General features: G+C 44.3%; 1 protein-coding gene across 1 annotated transcript; it reads right to left on the bottom strand.

Annotated features, from left to right (window-relative positions):
* Positions 1-1,550: 1,550 nt before the first annotated feature.
* Positions 1,551-20,967, bottom strand: LOC124553382 (ankyrin-1-like). The gene is made up of 3 exons (XM_047127252.1): positions 20,405-20,967; positions 16,356-16,502; positions 1,551-1,938 (listed from the first exon to the last, which is right to left on the bottom strand). The coding sequence occupies exons 1-3, from the start codon at positions 20,965-20,967 to the stop codon at positions 1,551-1,553; spliced, it is 1,098 nt and encodes a 365-aa protein (XP_046983208.1).
* Positions 20,968-24,159: the final 3,192 nt, after the last annotated feature.

Here is a 24,159-nt window from a genome sequence, read left to right as displayed (position 1 = left end):
ACTTACAAGCACTAGTTTAAATAAATGCGAACGTTTCAAAATATATGACGTCCGTTTCGACAGCGGATGTCTGCCGTGAGTGCTATTGTGTTTGACGATGCGAAGAACACAGGTGGAGTTCTGGGCTGTTTTCCGTCTGCTGACGCGTGCCACACCGTTCCAAAGTGCCGTAATAGCAGAGTGCAGCAGGTGAATGGCGTTAGGCGCGATCCGATTTTTGGGGAGTCGCCATTTTTTTTTTTTTTTTTAGGACGCTCTAGCGCGGTCACCACTCGCCGTCAGGAAATCACTGCTGATTGCTGCATGTTGTAGAAGAGTTTGCCCAATTTAATTTTGTGTTGGGTTTTCAACTTTGAGAAACACGTAGTCTTTGTGAAATACATGAAAATCTGAGAAAGTCGGAAAATTTTGAGGCTTTCGTTGTGAAGCCGACGTACTACAGGGCAGGAAGCACGAAATTTGGATTTAGGAGCCCAAAACATATGATTGTAGAATCGCTGAGAAAAGATCTGCCGCAGTTTCTTAGTAAGTGGTGTCATTCCACGTAGGAGTGGCTCTGGATAGTTACTGCTGGTCAGCTTACTGTTTCCAGCAATTTGTGATCAATAGTGTAATTGTACAGTAGTGGATATCTTTTCCTGTGTATGCGCAGTATATTACATTTATTTATGTTGAGGATCAACTGGCAGAGCCTGAAGTATTCATCAATGCCGTGGAGGTCACTCACCATGTCAGTACTGCCTTCTGGCGTTCCTGCTTCCTCATAGAGAATGTTAAGGAGCTTCCGTGTGTTACGCCGCCAGATGAGGGCAACAGAAGCTCTTGTTCAGAATGCAGTCTGCCACTTTGGTCACACATGCACGCACGGGTATGCAAAGTCTAATTGTATCACAGCAAACAGGGGAATGAATGTTCCAAATGTGGTCTGCTTCCAAAACACCTATAGAGATGCAAAACTGTACTTTGGGAAACTGCCGTATAATTCCAGTGATCGCTCCATGTCTCACGTGATTGAGTATAATTCCCTGAGAGATGGTAGTTTGTTCTGTTAAGAGCAGCAAGCGAGGTGTGTGGGAGAGGAATGATTTTAGGTGGATCTTCAATTGTCTTTATTTGAGGTGAGCTGGCACGAAGGCTGCAGATGGTGTGAGCATGATGTGGCATGAGCACTGCTACCAATGTGACATTGCAATTACACACGAAAAGTACTTGTGCAGTGCACGCACATAAGTGAATTCGGTGTGAAATCTGAAGTGAAGATACATTCTAAGTGAGCTGCTTATATGGCAGTAATATGAGTATGGTGCAGTTCGCAGTGATGTGATGTAGCACCTTAGACGCTGCTAGCAAATAGTTTGCAGTAATTAGGTAATGTAGCGGACTGGTGGAAAGAAGTGACGTTATTGTGGCTGGGCGACGTGTTACACAACAACCGGTATTCTCGCATTTGTATCTGAAGACTGCAAAAGGTAGAAATGAATAGAGAAAGCGATCATTTTTTTCAATTTTTTATTTTAATATCCTGTACAATGAAGTACTACTGGCACGTATTAACGCTGTGTTAGCATCTCGACGAGCTGCTGCCGGTTGCACAGCCTGGCCATGTCCAGGGGGGTGTCCCCACCTTTATCTGTCGCTCCCCTGTCGGCTCCGGCCTGCAGCAACGCAGCCGCCGCTTCTGCGTGGCCCCACCATGCCGCCTCGTGCAGCGGCGTCTGCCTCCACTGATCCCTGGCGTTGGGGTCGGACGCCGCAGAGAGCAGCAGCCGCACCACAGCCGCGTCGCCTCTCCGTGCAGCCCAGTGCAGGGCGGTCTCCCTGTCCCCGTCCCTCGCCCCCACGTCCGCCCCAGCCGTGAGCAACGCCCGCACCTCCTCCACCGCCCCATCCCTAGCCGCCTCTATCAGCCTCCTGCCTCGCTCTGCATCAGAAAGGCTCCTGCACAAAACATCGACACACTTACTCTCTACTATCGAGACACACACACACACACACCAAATGAAAGAAAGTATCACAGCCGCAAAACTGCCAACAATTCGGAATTCACTTATTCCGAGCGACAAGTCACAAATCTAGAAATCTCGCTTCTGCGATACGGGTTAACCAGCGTATTTCAGACAGATCCACACCACTAGCCCATAATCAAAAACTTCACCCATCTCCCATTAAAAATAGGTGCACTCCATCCCGTAACAAATTCATTTGGCACATTTCCTCATAATTCACTCCACATATCCGCCTCCTTTCACCTCGGCATGCAGTTGCTACCCCGTCCTTCATCTACATTCAAACACATCCCTAAAACTACCTTCTCTGGGTACCAATTCCTTCTCTCATTTAGGAAGAAAACACTAGAAAGTACACGCATCTGTAAGTACTGAAATACAATTTCCCCACCAGACAGCTAAGTGATTCAGACAAGTAAAATGGACATTTTCTGACATACCGACATAAAATATAAAAGTCACTGCTTCGTACACAATAAGTCGGTCGACATATTTCAAATACAACAAGGGCACCAGCTCGACTCTCCCTGACACACACACACACACACACACACACACACACACACACACACACTCACGCTGCATACTAATCGTCACATGTGCTCATATAACCATACATACAGCACAAGACACATCCACTCAAACCATTCATTTCCATTTACTTACACACTTTGAAAGCCACCATATGGTCTGTGATAGGCGGTATCCTGCACAACTGCTACACTCAGTCATGTTAACTTTGTGTAACTTTTTGCAATTTTTGAAAATTCTGTACACAAACCAAGTTACACACTGCTACAGGCAGCGTAACACTTTACATTTATAGTTAAAAAGGTCTTCGGAACTGTAAACGTATCCCAACTATGTTGATCTCGAGTAAAATTTCTGTTTCAGTAGTAGTAGAAACACTTAAACCGTAACTTTAGACCAGTCTCAAAAAAGTACTGTATTTCCTGTATCTAATGCTGTGCATAAATTTAGATCATGGCACAAAGAAATCAGGTGTCTGTATGAAATACAAACAGACAGTGTTGATTCATTATCGCAGTGTTGATTCATTATCGCATCTTCACTTACAAACATCAAAATACTTATATAGATCTGGCATTGCTGAACTTTAATCAATGTCGCGGGAACCTCTCCCCACAGCTGATGCAAGTTAAAGGCTAATCCCAAGCGAGAGAGCCAGTAAGAAGCTCCAAAGACAAGTGAAATACCAACTAGAAACTACAGACGTAATAAAACTGCTGCATTCAGTACAAAATAATCAATGTAGGTGGAGCAGCAACCATATGAAACAATAGTAGTAACTGGTACATATAAAAAGTTCTCAACTGACTGCAGTCATCTGCTTTTTCCGTTCCGCTCCCAAGTAGAGCGAGGGAGAAACGACTGCCTGTATGCCTCTGTACAAGCGACAATGCCTGTCACCCTATCTTCACACGCCTTGTCTCAAGTGTACACTGCCACAACTAGAACTGTTCTGCAGTTAGCCTCGAAAGACGGTTCTCTAAATTTTCTCAACAGAGTTCCTCGAAAAGAACGTCGGCTCCCCTCCAGTGATTCCGATTCGAGTTCCTGAAGATTCTGCACAATACCTCTGAGTCACTCGAAACTGCCGGTAGCAAATCCAGCAGCTCAGCTCTCAGTCCTATAGCTGTCTTCCTTTAATTATACCTGTTGCCCATACCAAACACTCGAGCAGTACTCGAGAATAGGTCGCACCAGCGGCCTACATGCAGCCTCATCTACAGGCCAACCACACTTTCCTAGAATTCTCCCAACAAACTAAAGTCGACCCCCTTGCCTTCCCAACCACAGTCCTCTCAACCTCGTTCCATTTCGAATCACTTTCCGAACTCTCGCTCAGACATTTAAGCGACGCCTCTGTGTCTAGCGGAACACCTCTACTGCTGTACCTCAACATTACATGTCTGTTTTTCCTACTCACCTGCATCAACTTACGTTTCTCTACATTTACAGATGGCTGCCATTCGTCACACCAAGTAGAAATTTTGTCCAACTAGCCTTGTGTCCTCCTACACTCACTCAACGACGACATCTTACTGTACACCAGGGGACAGTCAGCAAATAGCTGCAGATACCTGTCCACCAGACCATTTATGTATACAGACAGCAACAGCGGCCCCATCACCCTTTTCTGGAGCACTCCTGCCTCTGGCGAACACTCGCCACTGAGGACAACATACTGGGTTCTGTCACTTAAGAGCTCAGGTCCACTCACATACATGGGAACCTATTCCACACGTTTCTATCTCCTTCAACAGTCGACAGTAATCCACCGTGTGAAATGCTCTGTGGACATGTACGAATATGTTATTCAGAGATGATCGACAAGCGCACCACATCACAGGAAAATCTGCTCAATGCAAATAATTGCGATCTTTGGGGTAAAAATGGCTCAGTCACCTCTACTGCAATCACGGATTGTATTAAAGAGTCGGCACAGAAAGAACTGGGGGCAAATACTGCCCGTCCCAAAAAGAAAGGATTGTAGTTTACACAAAAGTTAGCCTTACCGCTATTGGACGCATCAGAAAGGCGACCGAAAATAAACCACACAGTTTGCCAGAACCGCCAAGAAACTCCACTAACAAATTTGGGGAATAAATCCATCATTCCAGGAAGCTTCTCAGAATAGGTAATTTGATCAACCATAGTGACGTTTGTATGGCTAAAAAAATAGTGCTGACATTACACAAATTAGCTGTTGCCGTAAAAAAAAAAAATTATTTTCCTTGCAAGAAAGCTGTTTAACGTAAGACACTGCATGAAATGCGATTTACCTGGAACAGACCTCTAAGTCACGAGCAAGACTCGCTGTAACTGCGCCGTGGCCACATTGCATCAATAGTGCTCGGACGACGACTGACGCTACTTATCACGTTTTTCCCAAGGATGAGCACTTGCGACGTGAATGGATGGTTCGATGCAAACGCAAGGACAAAGTGAATGTGAAACCTGCACGTGTGTGGTCAGCTCCTTATCGGCCAGAAGATTATGAACGGGATTTGAGAAATGAGCTTCTAGGGTTACCTTCAAGAACTGGCGTGGACAAGAAATTGTGGAAAGCGGTGATGCAAACGAAAGGGTAAGACGTCTGCACATACATAACACTTACAATAATTGAAACTGAAAAATTACCGTAATACAAACGAATTCACATAAATGCAACGCTTTTTGGCGCATTACTATATTGCTTTACGGGAGTGAATGACTCGCTATATTGTACAGGCAATAAATAATGTTGCTGAAGTGTATTTGCTTTTCCTCCTGGATATAATAGCTACATTTGTCTTAGAAATAGCCATTTTTTAAGTATTCTCGATATGTTAACTATTTTAAAGCTAGTATATAGTTCAAATGACAAAATCAGCATATTTCGCGTAATTTGTTTACGTTTACTTGTGTAACAATAGCTGATGCTGACCAGTTGACTTTGCAGCGTAGTGGTATGGTTTCTGACTCCCATGTTGGAAGTTATGGGTTCGTATACCTGTATTTCCTCTTACACTGTGTTTTTACTTTTTATCAAACTAGGCTATTGTAGCCGCTTATGCCACTGATATTTAATCACTTTTGTCAATTGATCTGATTTTTAGTGAAAAATTAATGCAGTTGCATAGTACTTGGTCAAAAATTTTAGGAATAGTAGGCCTACTCGGTAAATAATTTTAGGAATAATAAAATTAAAATCAAATTCATTTCTTAGGCATCTGGAAGTCGTGCACAATGCTGTGGAGCAAGAAGTTTGCAAAAGCGAGGTTTGACGGCTTTAGAAACTGTGTCACCGAAAAAAAAAAAAAGAAAAAAAGAAAAAAAAAGTCGACCGAACCACATGTACAGATTGCGTTCATGAATCCACTGAAGTAGTGAATAAGGATTCGGAAATTAAGGAACTGAGGGGCGAGATTGAACTTAACGAACGATCTCCGACGTGTTCTTTAGCTGAAGCGGGCAGAAGAGTCATCTGATACGAAAGAAAAAGTCAAATTGCACAAAAGTGTAAATAGTGTATTGTCAAATTGTTTTACACCGGCGCAAATAAGATGCCTATTAAACAAAAATAAAAGGGTAAAGTGGAAATCAGAGGACATGGCCCATGCATGAACTTTAAGAGCTCTGTCACCTAAAGCATACACTTATTTGCGAAAGCAAAAAAATTCCTTTGCCGTGCAGGGCAACCCTTCACAAATGGACGAACGAATTTAAAAGCAGACCGAGTATTCTTGAAGATATCCTGTGTTTATTGAAAGCCAAGTCACACACTTTTACTACTCGAGAGAGAGAGACAAGCTGTTCTGACTTTTCACGGAATCAATGTTGATGGCCAGATATGTTACGATTCATCTGAAGACGTAGTAGTCGGACAACATTCCAATGTACACGTTTGCACGATACGTGGGTTGTGCAAGCAGTGGAAACAACCAGTTTACTATGATTTCGACACTGTGATGACCAGTAATTTGCTTCAGAGCATCATTAAGGCAGTTGAGGAATCTGGAATCGGTGTTGTTGCTGTGACGTGTGATATGGGCGGAAGAAATATAAAAGTTTGGAAGGAACTGCGTCGATACAGAGAGAACTTATTTCGCAAATCAAGCAGACGACACCATGAATGTATGGGACACCACATTACTGAAGCGCACTTAAACGTAACTCGACAAGCAAGGCACAATGTACAGATGGCAGCGCGACTATTTTCACGACAAACAGCTCAGGCTTTCAAGTATGTTCTTCATAAAAACGTTGAAAGTAATTTTATTGAACTCGTTAACGACGTCTTTGATGTCTTTAACTCTAGAGTTCCAAAATATGAATGCTCATCCCTCCATAGTGTGTTTGGAATCCATCTCTCAATTTGAGAAAATACTTTGAACAGATTCTTAGATATCTGTCCAGCAATGTGTGTTGGTGACAAAGAAAGAATGTTGCCTTTCCAAAAAGGTTTTATAGCTTCAATAAAATCTTCCTTTGGTCTTTTCGAAAGTCTGAAAAGTATGAAAGTTAGCTATATATTAACTTGTAGGCCGAATCAAGTTTTTTTCCTAGGGTATGAGGATTAGGTATATTTCATAACAATCTATACCTTTTGAAGGAAGGAACAGGATACGTATCCTTATACTGACGGGTAATGCAAGTGATATCTCTCTCTCTGGGAACACGCCAGTTACTAAAGAATTAAACACGGAGTCTTCCCAGTGTGACGTCGACCCAGATCCTGCATCCTTAAGTTTCATTACCAGTGACCTCTGTGTGTATGTTGTTGAAGCGCCACTATGAGATATCCCAGAAACTGTGAATGTGGAAGAAAATTTAGTGACATCTAGTAACAATGGGGGACGACTCTGTAACCTCACATGTTCTTCCAGATGCGGTAAAATACATTGCAGGCTATATTGCATTTAAGTGCCACAACATTGATAAATCACTAGGTTTTCCAGGAGCAAAAAGTTAACGTGATCATGCTGCAGACTGGATATCAATTACATCTCGTGGTGGTCTTTACACTCCAACGCCAGCATGGGAAAACAACAGTGTTGCTGTTTGAAGAAGAATTTGCTGCTTTTCACGGAAATGGACTGTGTAAACAAAAAAAATGTCGTAAAGTCTCTGTGGTCTATTACAAAACAAAAGTTTCCTGAGGTTCATGAAGCAGTTATTACTCCTTGCATAAAAACGAGAATATTTGTAAGGATTAGGCATCTCAATCAAGAAGCAAAGTTGGAAGCAATGAAGAAATGTGCCGCAAAGACGAAGCAGTTATGGATTGCATCGTTGTCTGATAAACGGCAGTAGAAACAGACTACATTCATATCTGCTTCTTCATCAAACGAGTGAGTTATTTTCCAACTTAATTATCATTTATTTACTGTTAATGTGTACAAAACCTGTCGTGCACCTTGTTTTGGCTTGTACAGATCGTATCGAACGAAAGCAAAAGTAAAATGAACGAGTAACATGGCACAGAGTCTGTGGTGCGGCGCATTTGCCGTGTAAGCATACGGCTGCGCCGCGCCAGGGTCCTCGTGACGTCACCGCGCTCCACCCAATAGCAAGCGTTTCCGCCTGAGTGCCCCCCCCCCTCCCCCCGCCGTTTCAGAACATCGCGTAGAAGCACCTCGTGACGTGGCCGGGTAGGCAGGACGGGCACTCGCTAGCTCGCTCGCTCACGAGGTTTCAGACACACGGTACTCCGCTGTAAGCAAAACACGGCCAGGCTAGGCTACGCCACTGTACCAGACCCCTCCACTGCTTACTTGTCTGCACTGCAGAACTACCAAGCAACTGTGTCGTCTATATGCAGGTCATTTCTGGTACAATTTACGTTGCATGCAGACATGTACACTAATGAGGCGAAGTTAGACTACTACTTTTATATGGCGAATGTCAAATTCTGTCGAAACTGGAATGTCTGTCCTTTCCGTCGTCGTTCATCGCGCCGGACCCTTCCACACATTATTAGGTCAGTAGTGCGAAGAGGCAGCTTCGACGTCACACAGAGGACGAGGGCGAAGGCTGCAGCAGACAGGGCACTGGAGGAAGCTGCTCTGGCTGCGACGCCTATCAGTTGGCACAGTGGCACCAGATGTACAGCCAAGGAATGAGGGGTCAGCAGACGAGTGTCTCTCGCACCCCGCATTTACATTGATGCCACCCTTACCATCTGACAGTCCACAGGGAACTCCTGAGGACGTGATTTCGAACGTGGCTTAAAATATTGTCTTTCTGCGCTGCAGTGCATGGCAGACGATTCTGAAAATCATCAGAAGTACCAGGCTCTTATTATAAATGTATCAATTGGCACGATACGAAATTGCATTGTGGGACCTCACTTCATCCACGGGGTGATTAAATGGAAATACGTATGCACATATTCTAACATCCAGCCTGTCCTTCTAGAGGTAGTTCTGTGGACAAGCGACAGTGTATGTGGATCGAACACGGCCGCTGCCCAGACCCTCCCCTGCTCCAAAGTGACCAATGATTGGAAAGTTTCCCAGCCGTTGTATGGGACGGAATGCTGCAGTACAAAGGCCAGCCAGGTACCCTGATCTGACTCAAATGGATTTCTTTCTACGGGGAGCACTGAAAGATAGAGTCTGACATCAACCCCAGGTGTGCCAGATGATGCGCGCCAGACCACACAACGACGTATCATCCAATGTAGCTTGTCCAGTTCATCTCCCTCTCTCAAATAGCCATTCCAAATGTGCCTAGCAGTCGATGGTGTGCAATTTGACTATATTGTTCATTAAAATGTGAAACCACACTTCACTAAGGAAAGTATATAGTTTGTGGATGACAAGGCATCAGTTGTTTTGAATAAATGTTTAGCTTATTTAAAATCTATTCCGTCTACATACAATTTCGAGCAGTTTCTAATTTCTAACTGACAGCAGGTCTTTTGCGCTGTAGAACCACCCTGGTGGTTCCAGGCAGAGACAGGCTGAGCTGACAGAAGGTCATGGGATAGCGATACAGATGGCAGCAGTATCGCGTATGCAAGGTATAAAAGGGCAGCGTGTTGGTGGCACTGTCACCTGTACTGAGGTGACTCCTGGGAAAGGGTTCCCATCTTGATAGCCGCACGACGGGAGTTAACAGACTTCGATTGCGGGATTATAGAACTTGTTTATGACTGTTCATATTTTTAAAATGTAGTTTTCGATGTATCGAAATTTAATAAAATGCCGTTGTGGCCTTTTGTAAGTGCTCTGCAAACAAAGTGCAGTCTTTGTTTCGCCTTCGCCACAATATTATCTGTGTGGTCATTCCAATTTAAGTTGCTCGTAATTGTAATTCCTAGGTATTTAGTCGAATTGACAGCCCTTAGATTTGTGCGATTCATCGTATGCCCAAAATGTATCGGATTTCTTTTAGTACCCATGTGGATGACCTTGCACTTTTCTTTGCTTAGTGCCAATTGCCACTTGTCGCACCACACAGAAGTCTCTCTAGTTCATTTTGTAATTGGAATTGATCATCTGATGATTTTAGTAGACTGTAAATTACAGTGTCATCTGCAAACAATCGAAGAGGGCTGCTCAGATTATCTCATAGATCATTTATTTAAATCAGAAACAGTAGAGGGCCTTTGACACTACCTGGTGGAACGCCAGTTATCACTTCAGTTCTACTCAATGTTTTGCCGTCTATCTGAGCTGTGACCTCTGTGAGAGGAAATCACAAATCCAGTCACACAACTGAGGCGATACTTCACACGCACCCAATTTGATTAATGAAGGGTGTGTACGCACGGAAGGAAAAAAATTCCCAGATTTTTCCCAGATCTTCCGACTAAAGATACACACTCTTCCGGGTGAAAAAGACTTTCTCCCAGGTGAAAATACACTTTTTCCATGTTAAGTGAGAGTATACTTTCCCTCGGAACTGTAAAATTTATCAATCATTTGAATGGTTATGGTTTTATACAGCGGATTAGAATTTCCCAGTACTTCAGAAAATGGAACACAGGGGGAAAAAAAACACGTTTTGGGAAGTTCTTTGATGTGCAGCAACATATACGTTGCATATTTTAGTATTACAAAAGTACAAATTCGAATTTCACAAAACACTGCATGATATGTTCCGAAGCATTGAAATGGACATTGTTATGCGCTTTTGTAAGCAGTCACAGCTCATGTCACGTGATCTCGCCAGCTGATGACAGCGGGTATTCAGAACATAGGACACATGATATAGTCAGCGAATAGCAACATCACTCAATTAGGGCAAAAACACAAACTGGACAAGTTAATGGTTTAAACTAATTACATGGTGTTGGTACAGAAAAGCAAAGCTTTCAAATATAATATTTGTCACGAAGATTAATAAGCTAGAAGAGAAGCTAAGCTTTCACATATAATGTCGATCTTTCTTGCGCGTTTGCACTTTAAGATACATCACACAATGTGCCAGTAAAATGTTTAACACCAACATAAATCTCTGATGTTCTGGGTTCGAAATTTTTCTAAATGGCTTGTCACCAAAGACTTGGTCTTTAAATTAGAGCCAAACGCTCTGCGATTTAAGAAATTCATCGTAAATTTTCGCACATAATTCATCGTAGAGGGAGACCGAGAGATGAATACAGTAAGCAGATTCAGAAGGATGTAGGCTGCAGTAGGTACTGGGAGATGATGAAGCTTGCACAGGATAGAGTAGCATGGAGAGCTGTATCAAACCAGTCTCAGGACTGAAGACCACAACAACAGTTCATCTTGCGTAAAAGGAAATTTACTTTGAAGATAATGCTTTTCAAACCACAATTCGTAATATTTCCCCTCAATCTGTCAGAAATAGATTTGTTCCAGCAGCTGCCAGAGAGCTTCATGTAAGAAGCGTCCCCGCGCTTGTGCAGCTATGACGATGTAGGAAGCCCGTATGTTCTTATGAGCAAAACATTAAAACATCTTACATTATCTCATAAAAGGAACAAGGGATCAGAGGATACTACAAGAGACCCGGAATTTCTTGAACCATACTGAAATGAATAATTTGTGTTGAAGTGCACATGCGTATGTTCAGATTCCCAACGAAGTAGGCTTCGATCTGATATTAAGCTTTTCAGTGTGCGTTTCGGGGTGTAAATTTTCTTGAAGTACCAGCACTGTATTGTCACATGTTTGGTTCTTTATGATGGCATAATGCCATACGTGCTAAAAAATGAAAACTTGCACTTGAAATGGAGCGAACGGTTGAATAGTGTGGAATTAAACACATCGTTTCAAACAAACTGGCTGACTCAGTGGAAAAGATAAATAAAAGCCGAATTTCTTTAGCAAAGTGACAAAAATAACTTCGGTGTTAAGCAAGGCGATTATGCTTGACAGTCAGAAAGGTGGATATTATATTAAAATCTGGAACTAGTAACATATTTTAGCCTTCCGTAATTATGTGAATGTACACTCCTGGAAATTGAAATAAGAACACCGTGAATTCATTGTCCCAGGAAGGGGAAACTTTATTCGACACATTCCTGGGGTCAGATACATCACATGATCACACTGACAGAACCACAGGCACATAGACAGAGGCAACGGAGCATGCACAATGTCGGCACTAGTACAGTGTATATCCACCTTTCGCAGCAATGCAGGCTGCTGTTCTCCCATGGAGACGATCGTAGAGATGCTGGATGTAGTCCTGTGGAACGGCTTGCCATGCCATTTCCACCTGGCGCCTCAGTTGGACCAGCGTTCGTGCTGGACGTGCAGACCGCGTGAGACGACGCTTCACCCAGTCCCAAACATGCTCAATGGGGGACAGATCAGGAGATCTTGCTGGCCAGGGTAGTTGACTTACACCTTCTAGAGCACGTTGGGTGGCACGGGATACATGCGGACGTGCATTGTCCTGTTGGAACAGCAAGTTCCCTTGCCGGTCTAGGAATGGTAGAACGATGGGTTCGATGACGGTTTGGATGTACCGTGCACTATTCAGTATCCCCTCGACGATCACCAGTGGTGTACGGCCAGTGTAGGAGATTGCTCCCCACACCATGATGCCGGGTGTTGGCGCTGTGTGCCTCGGTCGTATGCAGTCCTGAGTGTGGCGCTCACCTGCACGGCGCCAAACATGCATATGACCATCATTGGCACCAAAGCAGAAGCGACTCATCGCTGAAGACGACACGTCTCCATTCGTCCCTCCAGTCACGCCTGTCGCGACACCGCTGGAGGCGGGCTGCACGATGTTGGCGCGTGAGCGGAAGACGGCCTAACGGTGTGCGGGACCATAGCCCAGCTTCATGGAGACGGTTGCGAATGGTCCTCGCCGATACCCCAGAAGCAACAGTGTCCCTAGTTTGCTGGGAAGTGGCGGTGCAGTCCCCTACGGCACTGCGTAGGATCCTACGGTCTTGGCATGCATCCGTGCGTCGCTGCGGTCCGGTCCCAGGTCGATGGGCACATGCACCTTCCGCCGACCACTGGCGACAACATCGATGTACTGTGGAGACCTCACGCCCCACGTCTTGAGCAATTCGGCGGTACGTCCACCCGGCCTCCCGCATGCCCACTATACGCTCTCGCTCAAAGTCCGTCAACTGCACATACGGTTCACGTCCACGCTGTCGCGGCATGCTACCAGTGTTAAAGACTGCGATGGAGCTCCGTATGCCACGGCAAACTGGCTGACACTGACGGCGGCGGTGCACAAATGCTGCGCAGCTAGCGCCATTCGACGGCCAACACCGCGGTTCCTGGTGTGTCCGCTGTGCCGTGCGTGTGATCATTGCTTGTACAGCCCTCTCGCAGTGTCCGGAGAATTCATTTTTTTTTCCATTCGCGTGAGAACAGTAAACGAAGAGGAAACAGCAAAATCACTAAATGTAAACACACATCACGTGGTGCTCCCCCCCCCCCAAACCACTGTAAGTCAAACAGCTCTGTGCATCAGCCCCAGATCTATGATATTTCTTACCAGGGCTATACTGGACGGTTAGATGGTGGCGCCACCCTAGCCGCTTTGTGAAACAAGGTTATTTTTCCTCAAGAATACGAATTCCCCCCCCCTCACCACCGAAATTGCCGCCCGGTTCAGATACTCCAGTTTGCTGCGTACACAACCAACAGCGACATTCCTGTTTCCAGAAGCGGGAGAACGTACTACTCAGACGCGACTTAACTGCGCACGCGTGTGATTCCGCTCGTAGCTGCTTAAATGAATCTGATGTAAACAGTTGTGATGTCACGCTCATCGGAGGTAATTTGTTGTTACGAAGCATTGCATTGTCTTCCTTCAGCCTTTCACACATTTTGCTGTTGGCAGACGCTTGTATGAGCGCTGTGTTTTATTATATATATATATATATATATATATATATATATATATATATATATATATATGACACATTTCCTTTGCAATTTAAGTTTCATTCTTTCGTTCATATTTTGTAGATGCAGTATTATTCTGCAGTACCGGGATACAGTAATACCCTTTGTTAGAGTATCGGTTCTTAACAGTCAAAATGACAAAAAATTAACTGAAAATAAAAGCAATGAAAAACTCCCATATTTCTAAAAAATTCCCAGGTTTTTCCCAGTTTTCTTCCGGATGAAAAAATTCCCGAGTCTTTCCCAGATGTCCTGGGACGTATACACCCTGTAACAGTCTCTTGATACCATTCCTCACTAGCCTTCTGGAAATTTAGGCATATGGAATCGGTCTGAGACCCCTTGTCGACAGCACTCATTATTTCATGGGAATAAAGAGCTAGCTGTGTTTCACAAGAAAAATAGTTCCTGAATCTGTGTTGGTTATGTATCAAAAACTCATTTTCTTCAAGATGACTCATAATGTTAGAGTACAGTATATGCTCCAAAATCCTACAGCAAATTGAGGTCAGTAATATGCATCTGTAATTCAATAGGTTACTCCTATTTCCTTTCTTGAGTATTGGTGTGACCTGTGCTACTTTCCATTCTTTAGGAACAGACCTTTCGTCAAGTCAACGGTTGTATATGATTGCTAAGAAAGGCACTATTGTGTGTGCATACTCTGAAAGTAACCTGATTCGTATTCCATCTGGACCAGAAGACTTGCCTTTCTTAAGTGATTTGAGTTGCTTCACAACACCTAAAATATGTACTTTTATGTCACTCATGCTAACAGCTGTTCTGGTTTCGAATTCTTGAACAGTTACTTTGCCTTTTTTCGTGAAGGAATTAAGGAAAACTGTATTTAGTAACTCCGCTGTAGTGGCACCACCATCGGGAACATTTCCATTGCTATCACACAGTGACGGTGTTGACTGTTTTGCCACTGGTGTACTTTGCATACGACCAGAATGTCTTTGGGCTTTCTACCACATTTTGAGACAATGTTTCATTGTGCAAACTATTAAAAGGGAATAAGTCAAGTCCATTCAAAAGACTCCTGCCACCTTATCCACATTAAATTACTTGTTTGGCTCCCATGTTTCCCTTTGTATAGAGGAGAAATTTCTGTATTATACAATAGCTTATTGCATTCTGCTCTGGTTAATTTCAAAAGGCATGTCTAAGAGTCTCACTGCTTTTGGTCCCAGGTGTGTGTGTGTGTGTGTGTGTGTGTGTGTGTGTGTGTTACTGAAGCATAAATTGGTCCATACTTTATTTTGAAATCCACCAGCTGTTGAGTCATCTTGCAAACATGTCAGATCACTTTGAGATGGCAGTATATTTTCAGTAGGACCAACTATATTTGCCCACGTCTGTTGCTCTTTTCTAAAAATAAAAGTTAACTATACCATGGAATTATGCAAAACTTCTCCTCGGTGAATCAAAATCACTACTCATCACACCTGGTGACCTCCATCATCCATCGAATACAGGAGTTTGTTTACGAGTGACGAGCCATACAGTGCTGTACGCATCTCCACTAAGCCACACCCACTGCATTTCTCACTTCTCGAGAGCAGATACCTCAACCATTAGACCAGCTGAGTGCGTTTGCTGGCGTAGATGGAATTACCATTGTGGATGATGTTCTTTACCCATGATTTGCTAACACTACCACCAGAGATTCTGATGTACATCCTCTGAAGTAAGATAACACATCCACCGATTCAATTTCCCTCTTGCTACTCTACCCAAAAGTGGATGAACTCTAGTGCAAGTGTCGATGAGGTGTGCTCAGGCAGCCTACTGCTCAAGGAGACTGCCTGCAATAAGCAGCTAATCTGGGTTCCTGTTACAGTGCGGCACAGATTTCCAATAGTCACTACGGATGTAACTGACCAGGGAACCATTTAAGGAATATTCGAATTACATTTTAAGACATACCCAAAACAATCTGTATCCTCATTACTGTACTAAATATTAACTTTTTGTCATTATTACTTGTATTTCTGTTTACCTTATTTTCGCCATTTCTTACTCAGTGTCTTCAACAACTTATATCTACAACCATTCACATAGGTTTTGTTGAGAGGAATTGTGTGAAAAATCCTGTTTCCACACCCATTTAATTCAGAATCAATTTGTAAGACACACAATCGTCACTAAAAACAAAATCAGATTCAACACATCAATATATAAAGAATCTTTGGGAATGGGTATGATTTGAATGGGACACTTCCTACGTAATTACAGTTGAGTGACTGAACTGAACGTAATTCTCACTGCAAATACAGAGAACGAGAAACCTTCTGCATATGTGCTCAATCTTCAAAATATCATAGCCAAAAAATTGAGAAAGGAGTAATGTTTAATGGCAACTGTAACCTCTATCCAACAACTGAAGGAATCTGTATTTTATTTTATTTACTATATCGGCTGGTTAATGCCAAAATAAGCAGTACTGTGAGGGTAAGACTTGGGCACGTGTGGCAACACAACTCACCGGAAGCGAGAGACGGCTGCGTCATCAGGTGGAGGGGTGTGTCGGGCAGACGTGGGAGGCGCAGCTCCAGCAGGAGTCCGGCTGTGGCCGCTGTAGGGTTGACGGTCCGAGTTGGGGGTGGGCCCGCCGCCTGTGGCGGTCGGCGAGCTGCACAGAGAAACACTGTGTGAGTGGGCGTGTTCACACAGGGGCTCACTGCAGGCGGTACAGCTGAAGGACTGTCCACCGGGGCAACAGAACACACAGTGCCAACAACACCAGCCTGTAACATGACTGTGCCACCAATTAACTGGTCTTTTTCTGCACTACTTCTGCCATATTCCCCATTGGCGTAGCTTAAGATGCAAAACAACAAATTGTTCACAATGAAGCATAAACCAAATCCCAAACATAAGGGCCAACAATTTTGCTGCCCTGACAGAACAACTATCAGACAGAATTTAGAAGCAGTTAAAGTCAACTGGCTGCTACATTTGGTTGTGAGGTAATTTGAAAACTGATATATGGATGCTGAATTATATCACTGGAGACAGAGAGACAGAGAGACAGAGAGACAGAGAGATCCAGCGATAGAAAAACAAACTGATAAGTTGGGGTATCAACTTGCTGTTGAAACTATATGGTCATGGATATGCAGGCGCTGTTTGATGTGAAGCCCAAGGGAATGAAGAAGATGGACAAGAATTACAAGAGCTATGCTATAAAAGTTATCGAGAGTATATTCAAAATCTGCATTTGAGTAAAGCAAATAGAACTGTATATATGCATGTACTGTCTCCACAATTCGATTCATTGAAAAGACAGCAGTGGTGATGTGTTTCTTAAACAACAATTTTCGTGTTGAGCAGTTTGCAGTAGAGGCCACCATTAAAAGAAAAAATATGGGTTACGCAGTGTATGCAATTTTATCTGATGGACAACGTTTACAACTTGTGAAGTAACCTGTAGTCTATTGTATATGGATTTTTTTTTTAAATTGGAAAGGAAACAAAATAGACTTGTATGGAGCATATGTATCCGAGAGACAGAGGCAACAAATGATAGCTGGATGGAAACGTCACATCAATACTGACGTTGTGGGAGATATGTCGTACACCTGCAGGTGGACAGCGAATATAATGTGCTGTATTCCAGTAGCGGAAAACCTCATAGGATTCCGTGGACGACCTCTGGTAACGCCATAGGGAACTTCAAACACGACAGGGGGGCAGAGATTTCCTGTCGGCTTTGTAAACGGGAATGCACGGAAAAAATTCGGGGCGATAGCTGAACAGAGACGAGAAGGAAATGTGATTGTAAGGCACAGCCTTGAGTGTGACAATGTTACTGTGCTGGCTGGAGTATTCTCTTCTTGTTTTCCCCCAGTGTGCATGAGTAGCCCCAGTGCTCATAGCTCCTGCTTGACTGGATATCTCAGGGAGTCACACCCTGCTCTTTGGGGCCAGTCACCCATGGGTAGCGTCTTTTTTCGTAATCAGGATAGTCCTCAGTCCCAAGTTTGAACCTCACCATCATTTGAATTTTGAATACGAATAATCAGCATTGGTGTCTGAAGACTTCCAGCATCAGGTGTCACCCTTTTTCAGCCAACAGCCTTTCCAAAGAGGGCGGAGGGGCCGACAGAGGTTCACGGCACTCTCCCTTGAGGCCTGAAACTGGTCCTAAATGAGGAAGAATTGGCAATGATCAACAACGTGAGGATACAGAAGGCAATGTAAACCACTGCTTAAAGATACATAACGTCCGTCAATGAGGCATGTGATTCAGTAAGTCTGTGCTGTACAGACTCTCCATTGGCAAGACTAGTCCCCCATTCAAACCTCCAGGCGAGGAGGCACAAGGGGGAGGTGACCATGGGAAAAAAGTTGAGTAATCAACAAAAGGATAACGTTCTACGAGTCGTCATGTGGAAAGTAAGGAATTTGTATGTGGTTGAGAAGCTAGAAAATAAAAGGGAAATGCTGAGGACGTATCTAGCTGTAGTGGGCGTCAGTGACGCGTAAAGGAAAGACAAGTAAAGGAAAGGAAAGGAAAGGATTTCTGGTCGTATGAGAATAGGGTAGTAGCGACAGCAGCAGGTAACAGGAGTAGGATTCAGTATCAATAGAAAGGCAGGGCAGAAAGTGAGATACTGTGAACGGATGAGTATAGATGTTCTCGTGAGAATCTAAAGCAAACCAACAACATCCATAGTTCAGGTATACATGATGACGTCGCAAGTTGAAGGTGAAGAGAGAGAAAGTATGAGGATATTGAACAGGTAATTCGGTACATATGTGATAGTCATGGAGGGATTGAAACGCAACCGTAGGCGAAGGAGTAGAAGAAACGGTTACACGAGAATATGTACTTGATAATAGGAATAGGAGAGAAGTAAGGCTAGTTAAGTTCAATAGTAAATTTATCCTATTAATAGCTGGTATAGTCTATTCAAGAATCTTGAGACAAGGGGGTATACTTGAGAAAGGACCGAAACATGGGAGGTTTAAAGTCAGATTTTGAAATCAGATACTGGACTGTAAAGCATACCCAGGAGTAGATTTAAACTCATAACAATTTAGCAGTGATGAAGAGTAGGCTGAATTTTACGAGACTCGTCAGGAGCAATCGATGTACAAAGAAGTGGAATACAGTAGTACTAAGGAAAGAAGAGATGAGATTTATGTTCTCTGAGGCTACATATACTGCGATAATTAACAGCTCAATAGTTGGAAAGAAAAACGTACGTACAAAGAAGGTAACTGCGAAGAAACCATGGGAAACATAAGAAATCCTTCAGTTGATCAATCGAAGACAGAAGTTCAAAAATATTCAGGAAAATCAGTAATTGAGAAGTATGTCACTTAAGGATGAAATGAATAGGAAGTGCAGAGAAGCTAACGTGAAATGGCTGCAAGAAAAATGTGAAGAAATCAAAGAAGAAATGATTCTTGGGACGACTGACGCAGCATATAGAAAATTCAAAGCAATCTTCCACGGAATTAAAAGCAAGCGTGGTAACATTAAGAGCACAATGGGAATTCCAGTGTTAAATACAGAGGCAAGATCGGATAGTTGGAAAGTGTACACTGAAGGCCTCTCTGATTGGAACAACTTGTCTGATGGCGTGACAGAAGAACAAACAGGAGTCTGTATGGAAAATATTGGTAATTAGAATCAGATTTTAAAAGCGCTTTGGAAAATTTAAGATCAAAGAAGGCAAAAGGTATAGACAACATTCAATCAGAAGTTCTAAAATCATTGGAGGAGGTGGCAAAAGGTCTATTCTCTCTGTTGTGTAGAATGTATGAGTCTGGCAATATACAATCTGACTTTGAGAGAAATATAATCTGCACGATTTGGAAGACTGCAAGAGCAGAGAAGTGTGAGAATTATCGCACAATCAGCTTAACAGCTCAAGCAACCCAGTTGCTAAGAAGGATAATACACAGGAGAACGGAAAAGAAAATTGACGTTCTTAACGTTCATAGGATTTGTGGTCCTGGCGAAAGCGTTCGGCAATATCAAATGTTGCAAGATGTTTGAAATTCTGAGAAAAATACGGGTAAGGCAGAGGAGAAGAGTAATTTGCAATATGTACAAGAGACAAGAAGGTAAATTAACAGTGGGAGACCAAGAGCGAAGTATTCGGGTTAAAAAGGGTGTCAGACAGGGATGAAATCTTTCGCCTCTACTGTTCAATCTATATACCGAAGAAGCGATGACGGAAATAAAGGAAAGATTGAAGAGTGGAATTAAAATTCAGAGTGAAATGATATAAGATTTGTTGATGACTGAATCCCTCAGTGACTGAAGAATTACAGGGTTTGCTGAATGGACTGAAGAGAGTAATGAGTACAGAATAGGGAATCAGAGTAAATCAGAGAAAGGCGAAATTGATAGAAGCAGTAGAAGTGAAAACAGCGAGAGACTTAGCATCGTGACTGATGATCAGTAATTAGATCAAGTTAAGGTGTTACGCAACGTAGGCAGCAAAGAAACCCATGATGAACAAAGCAAGGACGACGTCTAATTCACACTCTCACTGCCAAAAAGGGAATCGTGCTTACCTGGCTTCTGCTGGTGGCTCACGGAGTAGACGGATGACTTCGTTGACTTCTTGCGGGTACTCGAGCACAGCGTCCGCCCAGCCCCGCGTGGCCACCACCTGCAGGTGGTCCTTTATAAAGGCGACGGCGGCCCTCGTGGCGTCCGGGCACGAGTGCCTCACTGCCCTGACGGCCGTCACCGCTGCGGTCTCGACGGCCAACTGCGAGATCAGCTGCCGCTCGCAGGCAGCCTTCAGGGCCGACAAGCCGTATTTGTCGGCCGCCGAGAGCAGCTGGGCGGCCGTGTCGGGCAGCTGGGGGGCCTGCAGGGTATACGTGTAGGCCACCAGGAGCCTCAGCACCGGGCCCTCCACGTCGTCGATGCTCACCTGGCCGCAGCTGGCCTCCAGCATGTCGTGCGCGAACATCGCTGCGAACACGGGGCTCGCGGCCGCCAACACGGCCCTGTGAGCCGCCACCCTCGTCTCGCCCGCCACCAGCGTCACCAGGGAGCCTTCACCCCCTTCTAGCAGGGCCGCCAGGGCCTCGGTTGTGTTGTTCTGCACCTCCGTAACTGCCGACATGGTGGGTGGTCCTGAAACACAGTGCCACTGAGCAGCCCTCACACTGCACCCTCAACACTTGTACGAGGCGCATGCATACCTGTATGAAACAGCAGCTGTGAAAGTGTTGTCCACCCTAAATCAATTGCAGCGTCACCAGTTTCCTTCAAATGACAAGGGTCCGTACTGCTTCGTGATTACCTACAGTTAGTAACTACCAGCGCGGTGCTACGATAGACTGCTTTCACCCTCTAAAAATGTTATCGTTCTCAGTCAAAAGATGGTTTATTTATGTCATAGCAAAAAAATTGGCAAAGCAACAAACGTCTTTCAGCCCTAAAGTTACAGGACTTATATTTAAATCCAAGCTCGTGGCACCTCTGAGAAATATTTTCTTCCTCCTTATCTCAAGTTCCTCAGATCCGTGATACCTGATCAGAAGCAATGTACATGTAATGCAGAAGTCAGTTTCCTCGGTGAATGTCTCAGGGTAGGGACGATTAAACTTGACCGGCTGCCTTGACCGAGTGGTTCTAGGCGCTTCAATCCGGAACCGCGCCGCTGCTACGGTCGCAGATTCGAATCCTGCCTCGGGCATGGATGTGTGTGACGTCCTTAGGTTAGTTAGGTTTAAGTAGTTCTAGGTTCTATTGGACTGATGACCTCTGATGTTAAGTCCCATAGTGCTCAGAGCCATTTGAACCGTTCTGAACCACTGTAAGAGTCTAAATTCATTAGTAAGTTTAACTCTATTTTTAACAGATTGATATCTGTATCTTCTTTCTTAAGAAAAAGATTCAGCGCCCACCTCCGTCGTAAACAATGCTGCATAATACAATCATAAATCATGTCGCCATTTTATCCGAATGTTGCAAGCTATGGTGTACCCAGGTATTTCCAGGTTGAGCAGTTTAGGAATTAAACTCGTTGCCTCCATTTCCAGGACGTGTGTTGTCGAACTTTCGCACAAATATATATTTATATCTCCTTTTGGCGTGGACGTGTTTGTATAGCATCTTTGCCCCACAGAACGTTCGGATACTTATTAGACGACAGATACGTCACGGTTAAACCAAAGTAAGCTCTATCACAGCTCCGACATCACTCTTGACTCTCCTGGTCGTATGAGGGGCAAACGACGGAGTCAGTGAAGTAGTTCCACACCCTACAGTGTAAACTGGTTTCCGAAATTCAGACAAGTGGGTTTCGCGAGCACGGCGTCCACTTTTTTCGAATCGTCCCGAATTAGCACCTCCATTCGACCAGCGTAAGAGGTCTGCCGGACCGTTACGGTGCCTGGAGAGCGCCTAAGAATTCGTCCCAAGGCTTCTGTCGCGCCCGCTCGACGTGGATGGAGACGCCGAGGCAGTGCTGTACAGAGCGTAGCGCTGGAGGTCAACGCAGGGTCGCAGGCCAACACGTACACTGCAGGCTTCTGGAAGCCACCCGACCAACCCAAGTCTTCCTTCCCCATCCCTCGTCAGTTAATTGTACATTTGCTTGCGTTTTATATCGCTTTGCGGTTTTTTTCGCCTCCCCATACCAAGTATGCACTCAGTGTTATAGGCTCAAAACTCTTGACACTGGCGTTGTAATCGCAAAATGAACGACTTTTTACTGTTGTTTACAGGTATTGTTACCGTATTTTCCTACATCCAAGTGGTGCTGCATGTAAATAAACGAAGCGGTAAAAGCTGTAAAGCGGTTTACATTTCCATACAGTCTTCGAGCATCGATATGTTCCTCGTCTAAGAATCAAACGTCAATGTCTTATAAATGTTTAATGTATCCTGAGATCAGTGGTGTAGTATTCTACTTTATTGTGACACTCGCAATGCGACAGTAGTTTACACTGAGCTTCCGCAGAGTCTTTCACTCAAACGGTTTTCTAGGTCATCACAAATTTGCCGAGATACTGAGCGGGATCGTGTCTGAATTGTTAGTAGACCGAGAGCCATGGTCCCGATCACCTTCAGCATATTTTGGAGACACAATCTTCGTGCGTGTCTGCGCCGTGTAACCGGCAGAGAAACGTGCGTGAAATGCAAGTAGTGGACTGGGTATGCAGGGCGCAGCGGTGAGACACTCTGGACTCACATTCGGGAGGACAGTGGTTCGACCACACACCGTGCAGTGGTCTGCAGCAGGTCTGCAGACGAAGGGCGAATGAGTATGTGGCTGCTTGTCATTTGTGTCTTCTGCACGGGTTTTCTGTTTGCTGTCCACCCACACAGGTTTTTCTTCATCGAGTCTCTCTCAATCGGAGTGCCTTGATGGTGCCCTGGGAGAGGCATGACCTTTAAGGTAGCCCTACCGGTCTTCATTACCGAATGTTCCACAAATTGCAACAGGTATTTAGCTGTCAGTGTGTCGTTTCCCAGGAAAACCGTGAGGAAGTGGTCTGATTTCGTCCATCATTAAAGTTGTTTACTAGCTTTCCAATGAGTACAACGTGCATTAAACTACTTTTCAATATTTGTACGAGGGCAGTTCAATAAGTAATGCAACACATTTTTTTTCTGAAACAGGGGTTGTTTTATTCAGCATTGAAATACACCAGGTTATTCCCCAATCTTTTAGCTACACAACACTATTTTTCAACGTAATCTCCATTCAATGCTACGGCCTTACGCCACCTTGAAATGAGGGCCTGTATGCCTGCACGGTACCATTCCACTGGTCGATGTCGGAGCCAACGTCGTACTGCATCAATAACTTCTTCATCATCCGCGTAGTGCCTCCCACGCATTGCGTCCTTCATTGGGCCAAACATATGGAAATCCGACGGTGCGAGATCGGGGCTGTAGGGTGCATGAGGAAGAATAGTCCACTGAAGTTTTGTGAGCTCCTCTCGGGTGCGAAGACTTGTGTGAGGTCTTGCGTTGTCATGAAGAAGGAGAAGTTCGTTCAGATTTTTGTGCCTACGAACACGCTGAAGTCGTTTCTTCAATTTCTGAAGAGTAGTACAATACGCTTCAGAGTTGATCGTTTGACCATGGGGAAGGACATCGAACAGAATAACCCTTTCAGCATCCCAGAGGACTGTAACCGTGACTTTACCGGCTGAGGGTATGGCTTTAAACTTTTTCTTGGTAGGGGAGTGGGTGTGGCGCCACTCCATTGATTGCCGTTTTGTTTCAGGTTCGAAGTGATGAACCCATGTTTCATCGCCTGTAACAATCTTTGACAAGAAATTGTCACCCTCAGCCACAT

The sequence above is a fragment of the Schistocerca americana genome, chromosome 11 (genome assembly GCF_021461395.2).
Source record: "Schistocerca americana isolate TAMUIC-IGC-003095 chromosome 11, iqSchAmer2.1, whole genome shotgun sequence".
NCBI lineage: Eukaryota > Metazoa > Arthropoda > Insecta > Orthoptera > Acrididae > Schistocerca > Schistocerca americana.
Note: the sequence above shows the minus strand (reverse complement) of the source record. Positions and strands in the feature narration are given on the sequence as shown.